At 54.1% G+C, this 18,227-nt stretch overlaps 9 protein-coding genes across 9 annotated transcripts; 6 read left to right on the forward strand and 3 right to left on the reverse strand.

The window, feature by feature from the left end:
- Positions 1–222: 222 nt before the first annotated feature.
- BO94DRAFT_623952 (uncharacterized protein) lies at positions 223–2,217 on the forward strand (the record flags this gene model as incomplete). Its single annotated transcript, XM_025617185.1, has 4 exons — positions 223–319; positions 384–494; positions 540–1,041; positions 1,088–2,217. The coding sequence occupies 4 exons, from the start codon at positions 223–225 to the stop codon at positions 2,127–2,129; spliced, it is 1,752 nt and encodes a 583-aa protein (XP_025468256.1). The 3' UTR covers positions 2,130–2,217.
- Positions 2,218–2,375: 158 nt separating this feature from the next.
- BO94DRAFT_595260 (alpha/beta hydrolase) lies at positions 2,376–3,644 on the forward strand (the record flags this gene model as incomplete). The annotated part of the gene is made up of 4 exons (XM_025616219.1): positions 2,376–2,710; positions 2,760–2,873; positions 2,934–3,515; positions 3,566–3,644. 4 exons carry the CDS (start codon positions 2,376–2,378, stop codon positions 3,642–3,644), a joined length of 1,110 nt encoding a protein of 369 aa, XP_025468257.1.
- A 921-nt stretch (positions 3,645–4,565) lies between these two features.
- BO94DRAFT_595266 (delta-12 fatty acid desaturas-like protein) lies at positions 4,566–6,005 on the forward strand (the record flags this gene model as incomplete). Its single annotated transcript, XM_025616220.1, has 3 exons — positions 4,566–4,644; positions 4,712–5,497; positions 5,560–6,005. The coding sequence occupies 3 exons, from the start codon at positions 4,566–4,568 to the stop codon at positions 6,003–6,005; spliced, it is 1,311 nt and encodes a 436-aa protein (XP_025468258.1).
- A 227-nt stretch (positions 6,006–6,232) lies between these two features.
- BO94DRAFT_545968 (uncharacterized protein) lies at positions 6,233–6,772 on the forward strand (the record flags this gene model as incomplete). Its single annotated transcript, XM_025613273.1, has 3 exons — positions 6,233–6,237; positions 6,286–6,630; positions 6,679–6,772. 3 exons carry the CDS (start codon positions 6,233–6,235, stop codon positions 6,770–6,772), a joined length of 444 nt encoding a protein of 147 aa, XP_025468259.1.
- Positions 6,773–7,186: 414 nt separating this feature from the next.
- On the reverse strand, positions 7,187–8,180 carry BO94DRAFT_595277 (uncharacterized protein; the record flags this gene model as incomplete). Its single annotated transcript, XM_025616221.1, has 2 exons — positions 7,187–7,921; positions 7,986–8,180. The coding sequence occupies 2 exons, from the start codon at positions 8,178–8,180 to the stop codon at positions 7,214–7,216; spliced, it is 903 nt and encodes a 300-aa protein (XP_025468260.1). The 3' UTR covers positions 7,187–7,213.
- Positions 8,181–8,804: 624 nt separating this feature from the next.
- Positions 8,805–9,426, reverse strand: BO94DRAFT_574893 (uncharacterized protein). Its single transcript, XM_025615048.1, has 2 exons — positions 9,264–9,426; positions 8,805–9,193 (listed from the first exon to the last, which is right to left on the reverse strand). Exons 1-2 carry the CDS (start codon positions 9,325–9,327, stop codon positions 8,904–8,906), a joined length of 354 nt encoding a protein of 117 aa, XP_025468261.1. The 5' UTR covers positions 9,328–9,426; the 3' UTR covers positions 8,805–8,903.
- A 928-nt stretch (positions 9,427–10,354) lies between these two features.
- BO94DRAFT_574894 (oxidase ustYa family protein) lies at positions 10,355–11,366 on the forward strand (the record flags this gene model as incomplete). The annotated part of the gene is made up of 2 exons (XM_025615049.1): positions 10,355–10,613; positions 10,672–11,366. 2 exons carry the CDS (start codon positions 10,355–10,357, stop codon positions 11,322–11,324), a joined length of 912 nt encoding a protein of 303 aa, XP_025468262.1. The 3' UTR covers positions 11,325–11,366.
- An 89-nt stretch (positions 11,367–11,455) lies between these two features.
- Positions 11,456–13,472, reverse strand: BO94DRAFT_595284 (cytochrome P450; the record flags this gene model as incomplete). Its single annotated transcript, XM_025616222.1, has 7 exons — positions 11,456–11,976; positions 12,043–12,310; positions 12,362–12,653; positions 12,706–13,101; positions 13,158–13,227; positions 13,276–13,358; positions 13,445–13,472. The coding sequence occupies 7 exons, from the start codon at positions 13,470–13,472 to the stop codon at positions 11,641–11,643; spliced, it is 1,473 nt and encodes a 490-aa protein (XP_025468263.1). The 3' UTR covers positions 11,456–11,640.
- Positions 13,473–16,456: 2,984 nt separating this feature from the next.
- On the forward strand, positions 16,457–17,842 carry BO94DRAFT_595286 (O-methyltransferase; the record flags this gene model as incomplete). The annotated part of the gene is made up of 3 exons (XM_025616223.1): positions 16,457–16,684; positions 16,738–17,250; positions 17,318–17,842. The coding sequence occupies 3 exons, from the start codon at positions 16,457–16,459 to the stop codon at positions 17,840–17,842; spliced, it is 1,266 nt and encodes a 421-aa protein (XP_025468264.1).
- Positions 17,843–18,227: the final 385 nt, after the last annotated feature.

An 18,227-nucleotide genomic window follows, 5' to 3' on the forward strand; every position in this document is an offset into this window, starting at 1 on the left:
CTTCCCCCGAGCCTCGGACGAGAGTCCACGCCCCACCATCCTGGCCAATCATAAGCCTGGAGCGGTGAAGATAGCTTATCCATCTGGGTAATCTGGGGATTCTCCGAGTCCAGATGAGATGCCCGATGCCCCCTCCGCACGCGTTCCACGGCAGCCGGCCAAGACATCCACAGGATCTCCCAGATCCTTCTACTACTTTTCTAAGGAATGCAGTATTGAATCATGAAAATGCTGCCAGTTCCGCAAGATGGCCTGCAAGATGTTCAGGCTGCTACCGAGGACGATCCGGAGTCTCTGTCGAAATTTTATGATGCGCTGGGTACTGACCCTAACAATCCGCTGCTCCCGAAGCAACCACCGACTAACGCTACAGAAAACTTTAGCACATGGGACCCTTCCCTCCGCTCGGTTAAGCATTTCAAGGGGCTTGGAAATGGTCCCGACCTGGCCCTGCCCGCTGCCCCCCCAGCTGGTTGCTCGAGGACTGTCCTATCGTAAGTGCCGATCCCCAGCCCAGATAGTTATACTGAGCAGGATAGGAATCACCGTCATGTCGCCTCGCATGCTGCCCACGTGCGACGTGCGAAACCCGTACCTGCAGTCGTGGTTTCCTTTGTCGCTGCAGGATTCCGCGCTGTTCCCAGCCCTTCTGTCGTCTACCTTGACACACCGGAGAGCTCGCTGCCTCCTGGGTGATGAGTCACCCGACTCGTTCGATCAGCAGGATCGGTTATTTTTGGCCTCGTGTTACGCCCACACCGTGAGGGCCCTCAACGGGGCCATGCGGCAGCCCCTCCAAGATGTCCGGGATGCCACCATCCTTGCGGTGCTGATGCTGGTGGAAAGCCCGACGATCCAATCGGAGCGAGATTGGACCAAATCGCCAGTGTTCCAGGCTCCACTACGAGGGATGCAGTGGCTCAATGTTCATGGCGCGCGAGAGCCGCACCAGGCCCACCAGAGCGGGCTGTGCAGACTGGTCCAGCTGAAGGGAGGCCTCCCTCGCATCCAGTTGCCCGGCGTGGCGGCGGCCATTTCCTTGTAAGTCATCATCCCTTGCATCTACGGCGGGCCTAATTCTCTGCAGCCGCGTGCTGGTGAATGCCACTTTGACCCTGTCTGCTCCGCCCCTGCCATTCCACCCCCTGGCGGAAGGCAGTCCTCGAACGGTGAGAGACTTCCTGGACCATTGCTCTGACGGGAGAGATGCCCGATCGGACAGGATGCCGTCATTGGGGCTTACCCCCGATTTGGCCGAAGTCTTCGAGGGAATGGCACTCTATACGGCCATCGTGGACCGGTATGTCCGAGGCGAGATCGCCAGGCCAGATACGCAGGAGATGTGTGACCAGCGCAATCTGATTCAGCACCGCCTCATGTCTCTTCCCCCAGCGGATGGCTCCTCCGAGTTTGATCGCTTCTGCGAAGTGTGCCGCGTGTCGGCAATCATCTACAGCATTGGGGTAATATTCCCCTTGCCTGCGGCGACAGCACCCTTCTCCCCTTTGGTCCAGACCCTCCGGACCAATCTGGGGGATGGACCGCTAGAGGCCGGCTGGCATTTGTCTGTAGACAAAAGTGTCTTACTCTGGTCCATTACGATAGGAGGTATAGCGGCATTCGCCACGCCGGAGCGAGAGCGGTTTGTTCGGACGCTACATGGAATGACCGTAGATGCTGGGCTGAGCGAGTGGAGTACACTCCGAAAGTCCCTTAAGATGATGCCATGGCTGGAAAGCGCGTGTGATGCTGCCGGTGAGAAGCTGTGGAATGAGGCACAACAGTTCGGGCAGCCGAAGCAAGTGAGGTCATCACCGGTCCGTCTGACATATGGGACGAGGCTCGACGACGTGCAGGGCCCCCGACGGAGGACACCCGCCTGCCTGTCATGTAGAAGCCGGGGAGTGAAGTGCAACAAAGGCATGCCGTGCCAGAGTTGCGTTAAACATGGGACCCCCTGTTCATATGGCAACCGGGACGATACGGTTGTGCCCGCTCGGGTCCACATATTTTCCATTCGCAAGCAGCCTTGCCAGCTGTGTAAGCGCCGGAAGGTGCGATGCGATAAGGAGAGGCCGTGCCAGAACTGCAAGAAGGCGGGATTGACCTGTACGCCATTGAGCCATTAAGCACTGTCGGACAGAGTACCCGCCGGGAAGCGGATGTAGCGCCAGTTGAGAATCAAGAGAGAGAAGTAATATCCAGGAAGGAATTGAGAAGCGTTGAATTGGGAGAAGAGAGAAATATTTGGTCTCGCCGAACTCGCCGAACTCGCCGTATCTGACAAATCCGTAGAGATTGTTCAGAGGATATAAAGAGCCTCGCCCCGGATGAACTCCGTCATGTATTCTGGTTGTATTCTAAATATTATCAATATGCACTGCTCGCTGTGGCTTGCACTCACATTCTCTCTGGGTGCCTTTGCCAGGCCTCGGGGGGTGTCGCCCGGGTGCGCCGAGGTGGCCATTCCTATCCCCGTCGCCGTGCCGCGGTATATCATCAACGCGACAGTCCAGACCGACTGGGATGCAGTGGCCCTAACCCTGAACCTGACCCGACGCGACTCGGGCACTGTCACCGACCCGTTGCCAGTTGCCGGCTCCACGACAGCTGCCGTGGCCAATAACTTCACGGTCGCAGCCACGCTCTGCCAAGGACCGCCCGGAGCTCCGGTCCTCGTGTTGACGCATGGAATAATCGAGTCGAAGCTGTTGGTTGACTTTCCTTCGGTACCTTGACGTTGGCTAATGGGGACTTAGATACTGGCGCCCTAACTTTACCGACGCGGATGCGTACAGCTTCGTGGATGCTGCCCTTAAAGCGGGATACTCGGTGCTCAGCTATGATCGGATTGGTGTGGGCGCGTCGTCCAAGTATGTGCAGGACTGATTCCATCCGATCAAAGGTTTTTACTGACAGGTAGTCACCTTCAGGGTCAACTCGTTGTTCGACGCCCAGTTCCAGGTCGAAACGGCAGTGCTCAACTCGCTCACCGAGTACGCCCGACAAGCCACAAAGGCTTCGAGAGTGGCCCTCGTTGGGCACAGCTACGGCGCATATTTGACGGCGGCATCCGCCAGCCAAATGGCCGTGGATGCCGTGGTTCTCACCGGCTTCAGCGGCACCTTTACCTATTTTGGGCCCTTTCTGGCGGGAGCTGGCCTGAGGGTTGCGCGCCATCACAATCCTGCCCGCTGGGGAATGTTGGATTCGGGCTATCTCACCTCGTCGGATCTATTCGCGGAAACCTACGTCTATTTTGCCGAACCGTACTTTGAGCACCGCGTGGCCGAGTGGGCTTTTACCACCGAAAGCGAGCCATTCGCCGTGGGCGAATTGCCGTCCCTGTTGGAGACGACAATCGAATATGGCAATATCACCGCCCCCGTGCTCGTATTGCAGGGCCAATTCGACGTGTCAGCCTGTGGGGGCAACTGCGTCGGCCTGCTGAACAGCACCAAGGCCTTGTTTACAGCTGCCAAGACGGTCGAGACGGTGGACAATCTGCCGGCTGGGTAGGTGTGACTGCAGGACTCGTGAGAATCGTCACTGACCCGTGTGACAGGCACAACTTGAACCTCCACAAAGTCGCCCCGCAAGCATTTGACCGGATCTTCCGCTTCCTTCGCGCTCAGGGCGTCTGACATGCAGGGTCCACTGCTAGCGGTCTCGTGAGACGGCACGAGTAAGCAAACACGAGGAAATGGTGACTGGATGCGATAGGCTATGACGATCACTCGGCCCCTTGCTGCTGATAATGTGGAGGGACGGTCCAATCCGGTGTGTAAGATCTATCTAATAAGCAAAAAAAAAAAAAAAAAAATAAACTGTTGAAGACACATGTTACTCCATTCACCACATATTGGGAAAATTTGGCCGACGGGAACGGAGGTATCCGAATTGGTCTCAATGATATGCAAGTGTAGCTCTCTATTCCTTGGGTCGGTAAACCACCCCAGTCTCCCTCGGACGTTGCAGCTACTTCCCCAACGGGAAAGTCACCGAACATGCCGGCCATCGACCATCCTTCACTCAATGCCAATGCGGGGGTGGGCTTGAGCTGACAGACCCATAAGAGCCTTGCAAGGATTGGTCAATGGCTGGACGATAAGGCGACCCGGCGGACCCATTGCAAACCCCAATCATGATGGGTTCCTGTCAACGGACAGATCCGGAACCCTGGATCGACGCAGCCTTTAGGCCTTGCATTGACGCATCAGACGGGGTGAGAGTCAAAAGATGGTCCGAACAGTATCTCCGCCTGCATGACCACTTCACTCCGGTGGTGGCGGATTGATGCTCGTGCAATGCCAGGTGCTGATTCGCCGCCGACTGTCATGCACTCAGGCTTGGGGATGGACAATTGGGTTTGTGGGAGAGGAAACAATATCTAAGATGATGACAGGGCTGTGATGACGGACGGGGTCGGGTGGCCGCCTGATTCCTCCAAGCGGGAAAGAGTCCAGGTTATAAACAGTGGTACTTCCCTATCTTGCATAACATCTCCAAGGTCTGACAACCCAATCCAATTCTACCATTTCCAAGCTGCTCGCCGCATCTGCATCATGGAGCTGGAGCCGGAAAAGACCGGGTTTCACACCCTCGCCGAACCCCATCCGACGAAACTGGTAGAAGGTGGCGTATGTAGACTCCAACTGGGCCATCCATAGTGCCTTCATTATTGCTAACAGATGCCTGGCTTTTCAGAAAGTGGGCAAAGACGCGACGGTGGATGATCTTCGCCGCGCTGTACCCGACTACTGCTTCACCCCGTCCCTCTTCTGGTCCTTCTTCTATTTGTTTCGCGACCTCGCGTACTCTGGCATCCTCATGACGGCGTTATATCAGCTGCTAAACACGACGGCGGTGCAAGAATCTTCGCTGCTATATTACTTCACGGTAAATGTATATGGAGTCTGTCAGGGGATTGTCTGGACTGGGTTGTGGGTGATTGCGCACGACTGTGGCCACAGCGGCTTCTCACACTCGGCCATGCTGAATGACAGCATTGGTTTCGTGTTGCATTCCAGCCTGTTGGCCCCCTATTTCTCGTGGAAGTCGACCCATCGACGACACCACATCTATGCCAACCACATTGAAAAGGACCTCAACTATGTACCACCACAACGCCAGTCGTACGCTGAGAAGATTGGTCAAGCGGTGGAGGTTCTCGAGGATATCGGACAGGATGCCCCCTTGGTATTGTTCCTCCGCATCGTGCTGCAGCAAACCATCGGCTGGAATTGGTATATCCTGACCAACATCACTTGTCCACCGTCGGCCGTGCCGAAGAAGGGCATGTCCATGTGGCGCCACAGCCATTTCGATCCCCAGGGAGCATTGTTCTACCCCTCCGAGTGGCTGTCCATCGTCCTGTCCGACATTGGATGTTTGGCCACAATTGCGGGGCTGTATCATCTCTATACTGTGTTTGGCTCCTTTGAAACGGTCTTCTGGGTGTACATCGTGCCCTGGACCTGGGTGAATCACTGGATCGGTTCGTACCATGCCCCTCGCTGCCAGTCCCCACATGTGCATGGCTGATAACCAGGACGCTAGTGATGATCACGTATCTTCATCATACTCACCCAGCGGTTCCCAAGTACACCCCCGAGTCGTGGACCTTCCTGCGAGGCGCGACGGCGACCATCGACCGCGACTTTGGCATCATCGGCACCCATTTCTTCCACCACATCTCGTCCGACCATGTCACCCACCACCTGTTCTCCCGCATCCCACATTACTATGGCCCCACGGCGAGCAAGGCGATTATTCCTTTGTTGGGTAAGCATTACCACGGACGGGGTGAGTTCAACTACCAGGCGCTGGAGACATCCTTCAGTCGATGCCAGTGGGTGGAGGAAGACCTGGGTAAGGACGTGGCCTTTGGGTTGCGAACGGCCGATGCGGCGGGCGAAAAGGATGCGAAAAGCACGGGGCTTTGGTATCGAAGTGGGCGTAGTCCCTTGCCCGAGTATAAAATGCGGGGGTCGCCGATGCTGTGAGGGAGCCATTGAAGGCACCTGCCGTACAACCTGAACATAATTAACATGGGTGGCTGCCTGGCCGTGGTTGCCTGCTGTTCGTAGTTGCTGCCTTGACCCTACTTTATGACATGAGCCGTCTATTTATTGTCAACCATCAACCATCAACCATCAACATCTTCCCTCTCATCATCCCCTCTTCTCATCTTCAGATTCATTACCTAGTGATCGATCTATCGACTTTCATCATGGGGTAAGTCAAACAGGCCCATATTCACTGACCCCTGGCTCAATGTCTCAGCTACACCCACTACTACCAGGTTGGCGATAAGAACAGCCCCGAGTGGAAGGCGGCCTGGCCAAAGTTGGTCCGAGATGCCCAGCGCATCATTGATCATGACCACGTCCCCTTGACCGGTCCGACCGAGAATGACGACGAAGAAACCGTCACCCCTCCCCTCGTGGACGAGGTCGAGGGGATCTACCTGAACGGAGCGTATGATGGTGGACATGAGCCACTGATCATTCAATGCCGTCAGCATCGCAGCTCCGGATTTACCAAAACTGCCCGCAAGCCGTATGACACCGTGGTGGGCTGTATTCTCCTGCGAGCGTTCATGTTGGCTCCCACCCAGTTCTATGTCGGGTAGGTCAATGCCTCATTCAGATTTGATACCCTGCTAATGCCAATCAGTTCCGACGGATTCTGGGAGGAGTGGAAAGATGCTCGTGATCTGTACGCTTCTCTTTGGCCCGGCGAAGCCATCGAGTGTCCTTGGGGAGAGTGAATGGAAGGTACGTTTATGCTAGTACCAGTGTAGGGATGTTTGCTGTGGAGGACAGGGGTTCATACTTGATACTGCCATGTTCTGTTGACGAAATGCTGCGCCCTATGAATGGGACCTTGATGGAGGGATTATGTGATTAATGATGAACATGAGCTGCCAATTGTGACGTGCTTCGTGAAAGGGCGTATTATCCACACACGCCAGTAATTCCTCAGCCTTCTTGCTCAAAGCCCCTCCTTTTAACCTCAAGCTATCATTATTTTCTGTAGTGTTATGGCCGACAATGGCCCTTGTCTATATTAACTCATGTCCAGTCTGCGAACTTGCTGTAAAGCCCATAATTTATCCTGATCGTATTGACTATTCACCTAAAGACCACTTGTTCTTGTATATGACAGACACCTTCTAGTTGAACCAGAACCCACTGCACCCACAATCCAACTACAACCAAATATCCTGATCATCATACTCACCTGCACCCCCCGCAATCCACGACTTCCTAAAATACTTCTGCAAGACCTTCTCCGCATACGTCTGATCATCCACACAATAATCTCCCCCCGTGGGCCCAATATGCGGACAATGCAGTGCCGGATCATATTGCACCATATGCTCGTGCACTTCTCGACACAACAGCGTATTCCGTCCTAGTTCGTAGTCTTTACCCAGGGGGATATCCTGCGTCAAGAAATCATAACATGTGGACGAGTTGGTATACTGCTGGTTATCGCCTGTGCAGTACTGATCATGAGTGGCGCAGATCGTCGTCGCGAGAAGTTGGGTTAGAGATGCGGTGGCTTCGGCGATAGTGCCGTTGATGGATGTGGCTAGGGCATTGACGAGGGTGTCGAGGAGGAATCCGAACCAGCGGAACGTGGCGTCGTATTGTTCGATTTGGCCGTTGGAATCCCACATGATCCATGTGTCGATGGTGACGGGGATGAGGAGGTTGTTGAAGGAGGTGGCGTTGAAGGTGACCACCGTGGTGGCCGAGGCGATGTTCCCGTTGCCGCTGAATTGGGTGATGCTGTAGGCGATGGGGACGCCGACGAGGCTGACGTGGTCGGGATCGGAGAAGAGACCGAAGAGGTATTCGGTGTTGAGTTCGCTGCCGTTGAAGACTCGGGTGATGTCCACTCGGCCTTGGACCTGTGGGGGGGTTAGTGGGGGTGGAGTGGAATAGAGTGGAGGTAGGGTTTGAGGAGGTAGGTACATCTGCAGTGAACAAGGTCGAGTTGATGGCTAGCATTTGTTGGACGTTGGCTGGGTAGAGGAAGTTGTCCCAGAATTTGGTTTCGAGATCCCAGAGCTCATCAAAGGTGTATGAGGTGGAGGTGGGATGGTTGAAGCCCCAGGCTGTAGGGGCCCATGAAAGCGCGGCCGTGATGAGAACCCATGAAATACGCATATTGGGTAGGATGATGATAAGGTGCTAGTGGCCGCGGGGAGAGGTTTTCCAAGCCATGATGTGCGTTTTATGTACGGCCAGGAGACAAGGTTTGGAGATCAGGAATGTTGGCTGGAATGCAGGGGGACTCATGACACGGCGACTCCGGGTCTCCGATGACCTTGGCCATTTCCCCCTCACCAGATACATCAACTGAGGCCGAGATGAAAGTCAGTCCATTGGTTTCATGGCAAGTTGGCTTCGTACCCGTGGAGGTTTCTTTTTCCCGCGATCCTATCAACTACTCTTTGGTCCATTGCAAACACAACTGGTTTGGTGGCAGCCTGAAAGGGGACCTTGATCCGGACCAATAACATGGGATGGTGAGGATGATGGCAAGGATCGACGGGCTGTATCATTATGGGTGCTGGAACTATATATCCCAAATATATGGTGGGTGGGTGCATTTAATAAAGTAACAAAGATTCCCCGATCATTATCTACAACTACACGTGCGCTGCTGCTTACTGAATATATTGTCAATGAGGATGTATCCTTGGCACTCAGTTCACCCATCGAATCATATTCTGCATATGTTCGGCTGACTCCTTCGTATAGCTGTATTCACAAACCAACACATGACCGCTCTACCATGCTCCACACTCCTGGCATCATCCATGCACCACTTCCTTCTCATTTCCCCTGTCCACGAGGACAGATACGTCATCAACAAGATCCCGATTTCTAAGGCTCCTCCACCGTGTCAAGAAGTCCAATAGCATAGAGCTCCTCCCGCTTCTCAGCAGTGTTGAGGCCATTGACAGCATCAGCATAGACCATGTCATCGTCGCGTTTCTCAACAGTATCAAGGTACATGTCGGCGTCGCGGTAGATGCCCAGATCCTCGTCACGCTTCTCAAGAGTGTCAAGAGGCGCAAGAGCGTAGAGCTCCTCTCGCTTCTCAACGGTGTCGAGATACATGTCGACGTCGCGGTAGATTCCGATGTTCTCTGCACGTTTTGCGACAGTGGAATCTAGAGTATGAATATCAGCAGGTGGGACTCATAGATTGATGAAGACAGTCAATGAATTGAACGTTCGGACCTTGAATGGGTGCAGCGACGGCCAATGTGGCCAGAAGACCGAGAGCAATAGCAGAGTGACGCATATTGAATGATGTAACTGAGATCTAGCTGACTTGCTGTTCAGGAGGACTGAGGTGGTTGATGGTTGTGTAGCCAGGCACTTGGTAGGGGCTTATATACCGTGGTCAGAATCATTCCACGAGGGGTAGGGTATACTGCATCCAACCCTCCCGTCGTCATCGCATCGGAAAATGGTATCCTGTTCCTGAAGGAATGTCAGATATCGCCAAGAGACGGTCAGAGGCTTATCTCTCATGGACTCTCCGTGCCCTCATCCCATTGGGCTTTCCGAGTCAGCAAGTGGCATCAGACTGGCAACTTTCTGCAAGATTGCATCTCCATTACCGGGTTTAGACTAGATCATCCTGCGGCAAGCGGGTCTGTCCGTGTCATCACCACTCACTCGGAGTCTACCCCGGCCGTGCGTCCCCACCGGAAATCCTCATGGATCGGACTCCGACGGGGAGTGGAAATGCCGCAAGACACGCACGGAGTGATGTGGTTGCAGATACTTGTTTTTGATGATGATACTGACATCAGATCAGTTGACAATCATCACCAGCCCTTTATCCGGGAAGAAATAACCAGATTTACCTATCCGCTAAGGGGCCAGTCACGATAAAACCACGGAGACTTGCTGGCTCGGTACCTGATCCGTATCTCTACTGGACTTTCCGACTCTGCGATAATGGAAGGAGAAACAGATACCTCGATGGGCTAGATCCATCAAATCTGACACAGGTTATGGGAAGTATCCCGTCAGTGGCCGCGTATGTCAGTAAGATTATAGCACAAGTATGAGTTCCACCTCAATCCCAACGAGGTCTTTCTTCAGTTAGGAAGAAACAACCCCGGAGAATGATTGGAGATGTTCAAAAGATTGACGATAACATCCAGCCCGCCACTTGATCCGCTTGTGGGCCCGATCCTGCCGTTGATGGTAAGCGATGGGGTGTCAGCTTACTGCTTACTAGGTAAGCGGTTTAGCGTGGCAGATAAGATGCTCTATCGCCGCTTCTAACCTTTTCACTCTGCATTGCACCCCTCACCATGGCAGAGTACACGGATGAGCTCTCCAGGGACTCTGGCAGTCTGGAGGAAGAAGAGAAGACGTCTTTTCTTCCTCAGCGGACTCATGCCAGTATATCGAAGGTGAACCAGAGACCGGCATGGCTATGGCCGGTAGTATGCGTCAACATTTTGGTGCTGCTTTGCTCCTTGGCCACATTATTCGTGACTGTGTCCCTTCGCTCTCGACCAGCCTTGGGGTCTGAGAGAAACGCTCTGTTAAAACAAACCTCGGCCTACTGTAAGTGATGCGGTTTCCCCCCTTCCAGCACCACCTCGCTGACAAGGTGGTCTCGCAGCCCCCCTACTCGACGAATTCGACATCCCTCTCAAACATGTCCGCAGTAAGATTGATTTCTTCGACAACTCCTCAATCTTCAGCCAGCTTCCTAGCCCAGAGGTTGACGCCGCATGGGGGACACTCACCCCGATGAAGCGTGTCTACCTGACCACCGAGCAGGTAATCAAACTGGGCAAAGATCCGTCCCTGACAGTGCGCGACAAGATCCATCCCGACCTTCACATTGGGATCATGAACGGAATGCACGAGATACACTGCCTGAATCTCATTCGACAGAACCTCCATCGTGACTACTACTGGCCAGAGGGTATCAGACACCCTGCTCACTGGCTGCATCTCTATCACTGCGTCAACGTAGTCTTGAACGCACTGACCTGCGCCGGAAACATGGACGTGGTCACCTTCAATTGGATGGAAACCCAGGAGTTTCCTTTTTTCGATTTCGGCATCAACCGAGTCTGTCGGGACTGGGATCGGATTTTGGAATGGCAGACGAATAACCTCGAGACGGCGACCGCGGATTCTTTCCGAATGGGAGGGGAGAGAGAAATCCCTGCCCCTGATTTATTAAAGGCTATGAATGCGCAGGACTCTGACGCTCGTGAATATACGCATGATGATCCGGCATTGACGGGGAACATTGGATTGTAGGGGTTGATTTCATAGATTCATGTGTCACACGGTAGTGTTTGGAAAATAATTCGATTTGAAACAAAGTAGGTTCCACTTCTCACAGATAAAGTGTCAGTTTTGAATCGCACGCTTTGTTTCACTACGTACTTCCGACTATCTCTTTATGAAAAAGCTCCCACTGAAGGGAAACAAAATGGATAACCAACAACTCCAAGGCCACCTAGCCTCAACAAAAAACCGTGACTGCCTCTCGATCTCCGGAGCAAGGTCACCTGCACTGAGGCAAGCGTCTCCACAATATCGTGTCATGGGTGCAAGAAAGAATCGGATGGATTCAGTATCCCAGGACTCCCGGGGTTCGCGGCGTCATGATAACATCCAATTTCACACCACCCCAGTGATACGACGAGGAGCTATCCCGTATCAGGTCAAAGTCCTTGTTGACCAGCTCCATCGAGTAGAGATACACCATCTTGGCCACCAGTACCCGGAGCACCTGGTATGCCATCTGGCGCCCAGGACACTGCCGCACGCCGATGAGGAATGGCCGGGTGGCCTTGAAGTCATCCTTGCCATTGGAATCCAGCCAGCGCTCCGGGTAAAACGCATCGGGGTTCTCCCAGTATTGCTTCGAATGCGCAAGGGTGTAATGGTCTACCGCGACCCCGACCTATAGTAAGACAATTGTGTTAGTGTGATGACAAGACAGCGGGGTGGAAAGGCGTAGGCAACATACGCCTGCTGGTACATAGACGCCATCGACGGTGGCACCGCAAGATACCCGTTGCAGAATTCCGCCATTGAATGCCGGGGCGATCCGGAAGTTCTCATCGATACAGGCGTTGAAGTAGGGCAACTTGGCAAGGCGGCTATCGGAGACCTCGTCGATGCAACGAAATGCGGCGAGTAGCTCTTCCTCGAGTTTCTTCATACAGTGCCGGTCTTGCAGCAGGAAATAAAGGAGGGTGTTCAAAGAACTTTCCGTCGCCCCGTAGACGCTGAAGCTGCCGGGAAGTTAGCTCGTGGCGACAGATCCGGGGGCCATGGGGGCTAACCCAGTGATGATGGAATTGACCTGCAGCAACCCGTCGGAGATGTCCATGAGCCCTGCCTTGGAAGTAGCAGTTCGAAGGCGCACGAGCTGGTTATCGTCGAAGCTGGTATGATTCGGCTGTTTTTCCATCCATGAGGGATCGGCATGTTGTCGGAAGATGGCACAGATAGTCTGCCACGTCTTGAAGAAGGCCGGAATATGATCCTGAATATATGCACGAGGCAGGAAGGCACAGAAGACCTCCAAGAAGCACATGAAGTGGTCCAACCATCCGAGGTTCACATGAAATTGCACTATTTCTCTGGTCAGCCCAGACCTAGCCCCATCATCGAAGCGGAGAAGCACCTCGAACCCCTTCCGTACTGCGGTTTCCAAAGGCCACCATAGAGCCAAGTTGCCACAGACACCGATCATTGAGCGTGGAAAGCGGGATAGGCGTTGATTCTGTTTGCCCTACGGAATGCGCTTGTAGCATCTCGGATAACGCAATGTTGCAGTATCGCTCGGTACTGGCGGTTGCCAGCTCGCTAAGAGTCGTCGTGATCAGGGGCCGAAGCAATCGCCGTTGCTCTCTGCGCGTCGAGTTCGAAAGCGAGTCCCCCATGCCGGCCAGGGAGCCAAGCAGGCCCTTGCGGCTTCCATAGAGGGAAAAGTTCTTATCACCTTCGAAACCATAGATGCTTTCAAACGCAGTCACGGTGGCAAATGATAGATCGCTAGGCCCAATGCGAACCACCGGCCCTATTCAGACATGAGATGGGCCACGGGCTCGTACACCCGGGGCAGTTAGGACTCACCATAGGTGTCGTGCAGCTCTTTGAACGTGTACACCAGGTTCCTGGTAAGAACCATTCGGATATTGCAGACCTGGCAAGGACCTTTAGCAGGAGACGGCAGGGGAGGTTCCTATCCTACCGGGATGAATTTAGCCAGAAACGGGCCTGGGATATGAGACAGTGGATCCAAATAGAGCCGATAAACCACCCATCCCAGGACTGCTGCGGCAATCTGTACTTCGACGTTCTATGGTCAATCACGATGCACGCAGTCGCGGGCAAATGGGTTCCAGTAACATCGAACGTACTAAGTAGAGGGCCAACATTTTGATTCATGGGCTCCGATATGCGCTTCAGTTAGAAGAACAGGGCCCTGTCTAGGAAGGAAATGGTTACACGAGCGATGTGTGTGCCCGGGGCGGGAACAGGCCTTGACGTTGCTGTTTTATATGGAGGTCTACCTGCCATCCCTCACTACCCACCACCCGGCTGTATCTAGTTCGGCTATACCGTGGCGACGGGCGCTTTGTACAACAGGACGTGTGCGCAACTGTGAGGTAGATTGCCCCGCAGACATGCAAAGAACGAGCAGAGGGTCATTGTCGGCCGCTTGGGGCATTTTGATCTGACCCGGCCCCTCGCGTCGGGGCTGCAGGTGCGGTGGACCTAGGAGAAGGCCTCCGCCAACCATTCCGACGCACGAGGGCAGTCTGAGCCATTGAGGTGGTGAAAAGAACCGTCGAGAGCCATGGTTGTGGAAGGGTTGGGCTACCGCAGCACCAGATACGAGCTTACACCACCCAGTCAATTGCCAGAGATGGTGGTTGGAGCGCTTTGCCGAACGCTGCCATCCATCGGCCAATAATGGACTAGGCTGACTGCAGGTGCATCGCGTGGCACTCGATGCGACACCTGGCCAACAACCAAATCCCTGCCGAAGTTCTGGTCACAATGCCAGTGTTGCACATGCAATCGAGCCTGTATTGCATGCATTCCAGTCAATTGCAGACTCTGGTGATAGAAACGTGGCTGCAGGCTCGTTCAACAACAGATGCTCGGTTGGTGCTGATATAAACATCTGTATATACATGGTCCTTCTCGGTCCTCATTGATAAGAGCGGATGCACCTTTTGGAGGCATGGAAGATAGGGGCATGGCAGGCTACAGAAACGATATTAAATAGACATATACAGATGTGCTTGAGCCCATCTTAATATCATGTTACTGTCTATCCCCACTGCCACCTGCGGCAGGCACCTTCGGGTGCTTGCCTCAAGGAAGGCCCCCGCGCCAGACGCCAACCCTTCAGGGTTCTTCTTACACAGTAATCCTCCTTCCTAGAGGTATTTAGCTGAATATAATGGTTTTGGAGACTTCCTTTCTGCCTTTGGACCGACCCTTCCTTCATAGAGGGCCACATAAGCCACCACCCCAGAATTCCGGTGTCTATACAAAACCCAACATGAATGATCCACCGCGCGTATATCCAGGAGCGGTCTGGAACCCACCTCGCCAGTCAGTGACCTCTTAGTAGCAGGGGGAATGCTTTAGATGGCACGGGAGGTGAGTTCTGGCTTTCGATGCAATAGGCATGGGAGGAAGCCGCCACATCGTCATCGAACCAGACCGGGTTCTATGGGTCCTTAATTGGAGGGAAGCCGCCTACAGGCAACCGGTATGCTCCTGTCAACCCGACGAAGATATGCTCCAAGGTTGCAGATTTTGATGGAGCGGGAAAATAGGATGTATGGGCTAGGGGTTTCCCACCACCCTATCCGAGCGGATAACGGCTCCCCTGCGTATTTCGCGCGATCGGACATGTGGAAGTCTCGGCATTCACATCATTCACGCCCATGATCATAAGACAGGCAAAAGGTGAATGCATTGGGTTGATTGCGAAAGATGCTTTTCTTCCGGACAGGGTCACTCAACTGACCTAAACCCGGATGGGTGTTGAAAGGCCTGTCGCGGTGAAGATATCGCGTCCGCAAGATTCTCTGCACCAGGAAGACGAGAACCTGGAGGCTGACCCGACGCCAATTGAGGGAAGTAGATGATAGAAAGTCCATTTATAACCACAGCACCGGATTGAAGAATCGCCAACAACCATGACACAGGTCATCGGGACTCCCACCGCAAGACCACGAAGGAGCCAGGGAAGTCGGTTAGAATGATTAGGGCACCGGAACTGATCAGGAGTTAGGATTTAGAAAGAATCCGCAGGGGAGTAATTCTGCATCGTCTGGGTCGTGGATACCCACTTGATGGCCCTGGAGCCAGACAGCCAGGGAACTTGAAGGTGAACGTGGCCCTCTTGAGGCAAAGGCAGGGAGCAGAACCCGGAGTCCCCGTAGATGAGCAGAAACCTCATATGCTCGGGGCGCATATGTGTTAATATTTTAATACTCTTCTAACCTCCACTGGTTGACGCGTGACCCCATCTCTGTAACCCCCCCAAGTGAATCAATAGTGTACCCAGTGATCACACTTACAACAATGAAGTTGGTCCTGATGATCTACGAAACTAGTCACCTTGAGAAGCAGCACACGCTGGCTCATGTTTCCACCAAATTGAGTTCAGGTAAACCATTGTGAAAGGGAAGAACAAGGGCGAAGGCGTGGGTGGCGACCAGGGGGATATTGGCATGGCCTATCTAGAGAGTGGAAACCCTGCCAAAAGTTGGCAATGCTGACATTTACGTACTACCCGAGCGACTCACACAGCCCGAATGGGAGAGGGGATTTGTGTAACCTCCTCGACGAATCGGTGCAACCTCGGAGGCCATGCAGTTACTTTGGGGGGGGGTCTGGAATACCCTGGAAAGTGGCTGTGACCTGGCTGGCTGCAGAGCCCAAGGCCTCGACCAGCCTGGACCCTCGGGGTAGGGGTACAACGCAAGGAGCCATTGTCAAGCCCGTTAACGCTGACACCATCGGCAAGGGGTAGATCGTATATCGGTTTTTCCTTCCACAGCCCGTGTGTGGCCCAGTCGGCTTATCGTCAGCTTGGCCATCATATGGCGGGCCATGACGCGTGCTAGCCAGTTGACCAATTGGCCAGGAGACGCTTGCGGATGGTTACGAGGTCGATTCACACGACTGACTACGCTTGCGGGAGCTGAATGGACCATGGACTATGGACCCGGATGACCTGCTCAGGACTCAGTGGGCTGCTGCTGGCCGGAGCCTGTATCACCAAATGCCCCGACTTTCGAGTTCACTGGAGGTTGGGTTATAACCTCGGGGTCATCCTTGCCCTAAAGGCTACACTCTACAGTGTATACCGGCAGGTAGTTTTGTGAACGGTAGCAGTGAGCAAGATGAGTCTATCATCCCAACTAGAACGATATGCAAGCCAGGCATCGTCAAGCGCGACCGCCATTGCCACGTACCTCCGATCCCTTGAGGACGAACCGCTGATAATGGATGGCGAGTCGATGGCCGCACCCGCGATTGCGGCTGCCCAGCTCCAGCTTGCCGAAGCCGCGTTTGAGCTTCTGAATCTCAGCCGAGATCCAGGCGATGTTCTAGCGCATCTGACAGCCGATGTTTGTAAATTGACCCCCGGCACGGCGTTATATGAGGCTGATGGACGACCTAGCTGCAGTTAATCTGCGCCTTGCGATGGCTGTGCCACCACAATATCCCCTCACTGGTGCCTCCTGACGGTCGCATCTTGTACTCGGATCTTGCTCAAGCCGCAGAGGTTCCCGAGACTCTCCTCCGCAGTTCTCTTCGACTGGCGATGACCAGTCACCTGTTCCAGGAGCCCGGTTTGAACACCGTGTCCCACAGCCCGGTTTCGCGCCAGCTGGCTAGCAACCCTGGCCTCAAGTGTTGGGGGCGGTACTTTGCCGGCACCGTCATTCCCACGGCTGTTCGGCATCTGGATGCCATTGACACATGGCCCGGTAGCAAGAAGGTGAACGAGACCGCGCACAACCTGGCCTTTGACCATGACGGCTCCTTCTTTGACTTTGTGTCTCAAAATGTCTCGCTCACCGTGGAGTTTGCCAACTCGATGAAAGCGATCTCGGGGGCAAGATCATTCAGCCTTTCCCACATAGCCAGGAGTTACGAGTGGGCATCACTGGGGCAAGGTCTGGTGGTGGATGTGAGCCCTAACCCCTGCCCCATACCCCCCTCCCAGCTCCAGGTCATGGAGGTTAACCGACAGATAGATGGGCGGCTCTACCGGCCATGTCAGCGTCACGCTTGCAAAGGAGTTTCTGGACCTGCAATTCCTCATTCAAGACCTGCCCGATGTTGTTGAACAGAGCATCGAGCGGTTTGCGGACCGCAAGCTGCCCCGTTCCATCACCTCGAGGATCCGGTTCGAGGGCCACTCCTTCTTTGACCCGCAGCCGGTCCAGGGGGCATCCGTCTACCTGCTGCGTCATATCCTGCATGACTGGCCCGATGCGGAGGCAGTGTTGATTCTACGGAATATTCTGCCGGCAATGGGGCCGAAGAGCAGGATCATCATTTCCGATATCGTTCTCCCTACGCCGGGCTCCATTCCTGCCACAGAGGAGCGCGTCATGCGTTGTAATGATCTGCTCCTTCACCAGTTTACGAACACTTTTGAGAGAACAATCGAGGATTGGGAGGTTCTCATCACATTGGCAAGCGACCAGCTATGCATCCGCCAGATCCATAGAGATCCGGGCAGTATTCTGTCTCTGATGGAGCTTACACTCGCATAACCGGGCGTAGTGCAGAGTGAGGGTAAATAGTACACAATGCCACAATGCGAGTAATGTGCGACCACGCATATGCTTCGTCCCAGTGCCAATCCCTCCGTAGCCATCGTCCGATAGACCGGCATTCTGGTGCTCGACATGAGCAACAAGACCATTGGTTGCGTGAAAGTACTTTAGATCCCGCCTACCACCGGACTCTCGAAGGCCTAGACCATGTGTACCGCCACTGCAAGCCAATTGATCCCCCCTGCGGCCACCTGGTATGTCACTGAACTGAGATTAATCCCTCGTCCCTCCCTTGCCTTGATTCCGGGTCACTCAATGAGTGCACAGCTCCGTCCGTCACACCAGATGCATGCTGACTACTGGCGACTATCATCGTCATTGC

This window comes from Aspergillus sclerotioniger, assembly GCF_003184525.1.
Source record: "Aspergillus sclerotioniger CBS 115572 chromosome Unknown BO94scaffold_12, whole genome shotgun sequence".
NCBI lineage: Eukaryota > Fungi > Ascomycota > Eurotiomycetes > Eurotiales > Aspergillaceae > Aspergillus > Aspergillus sclerotioniger.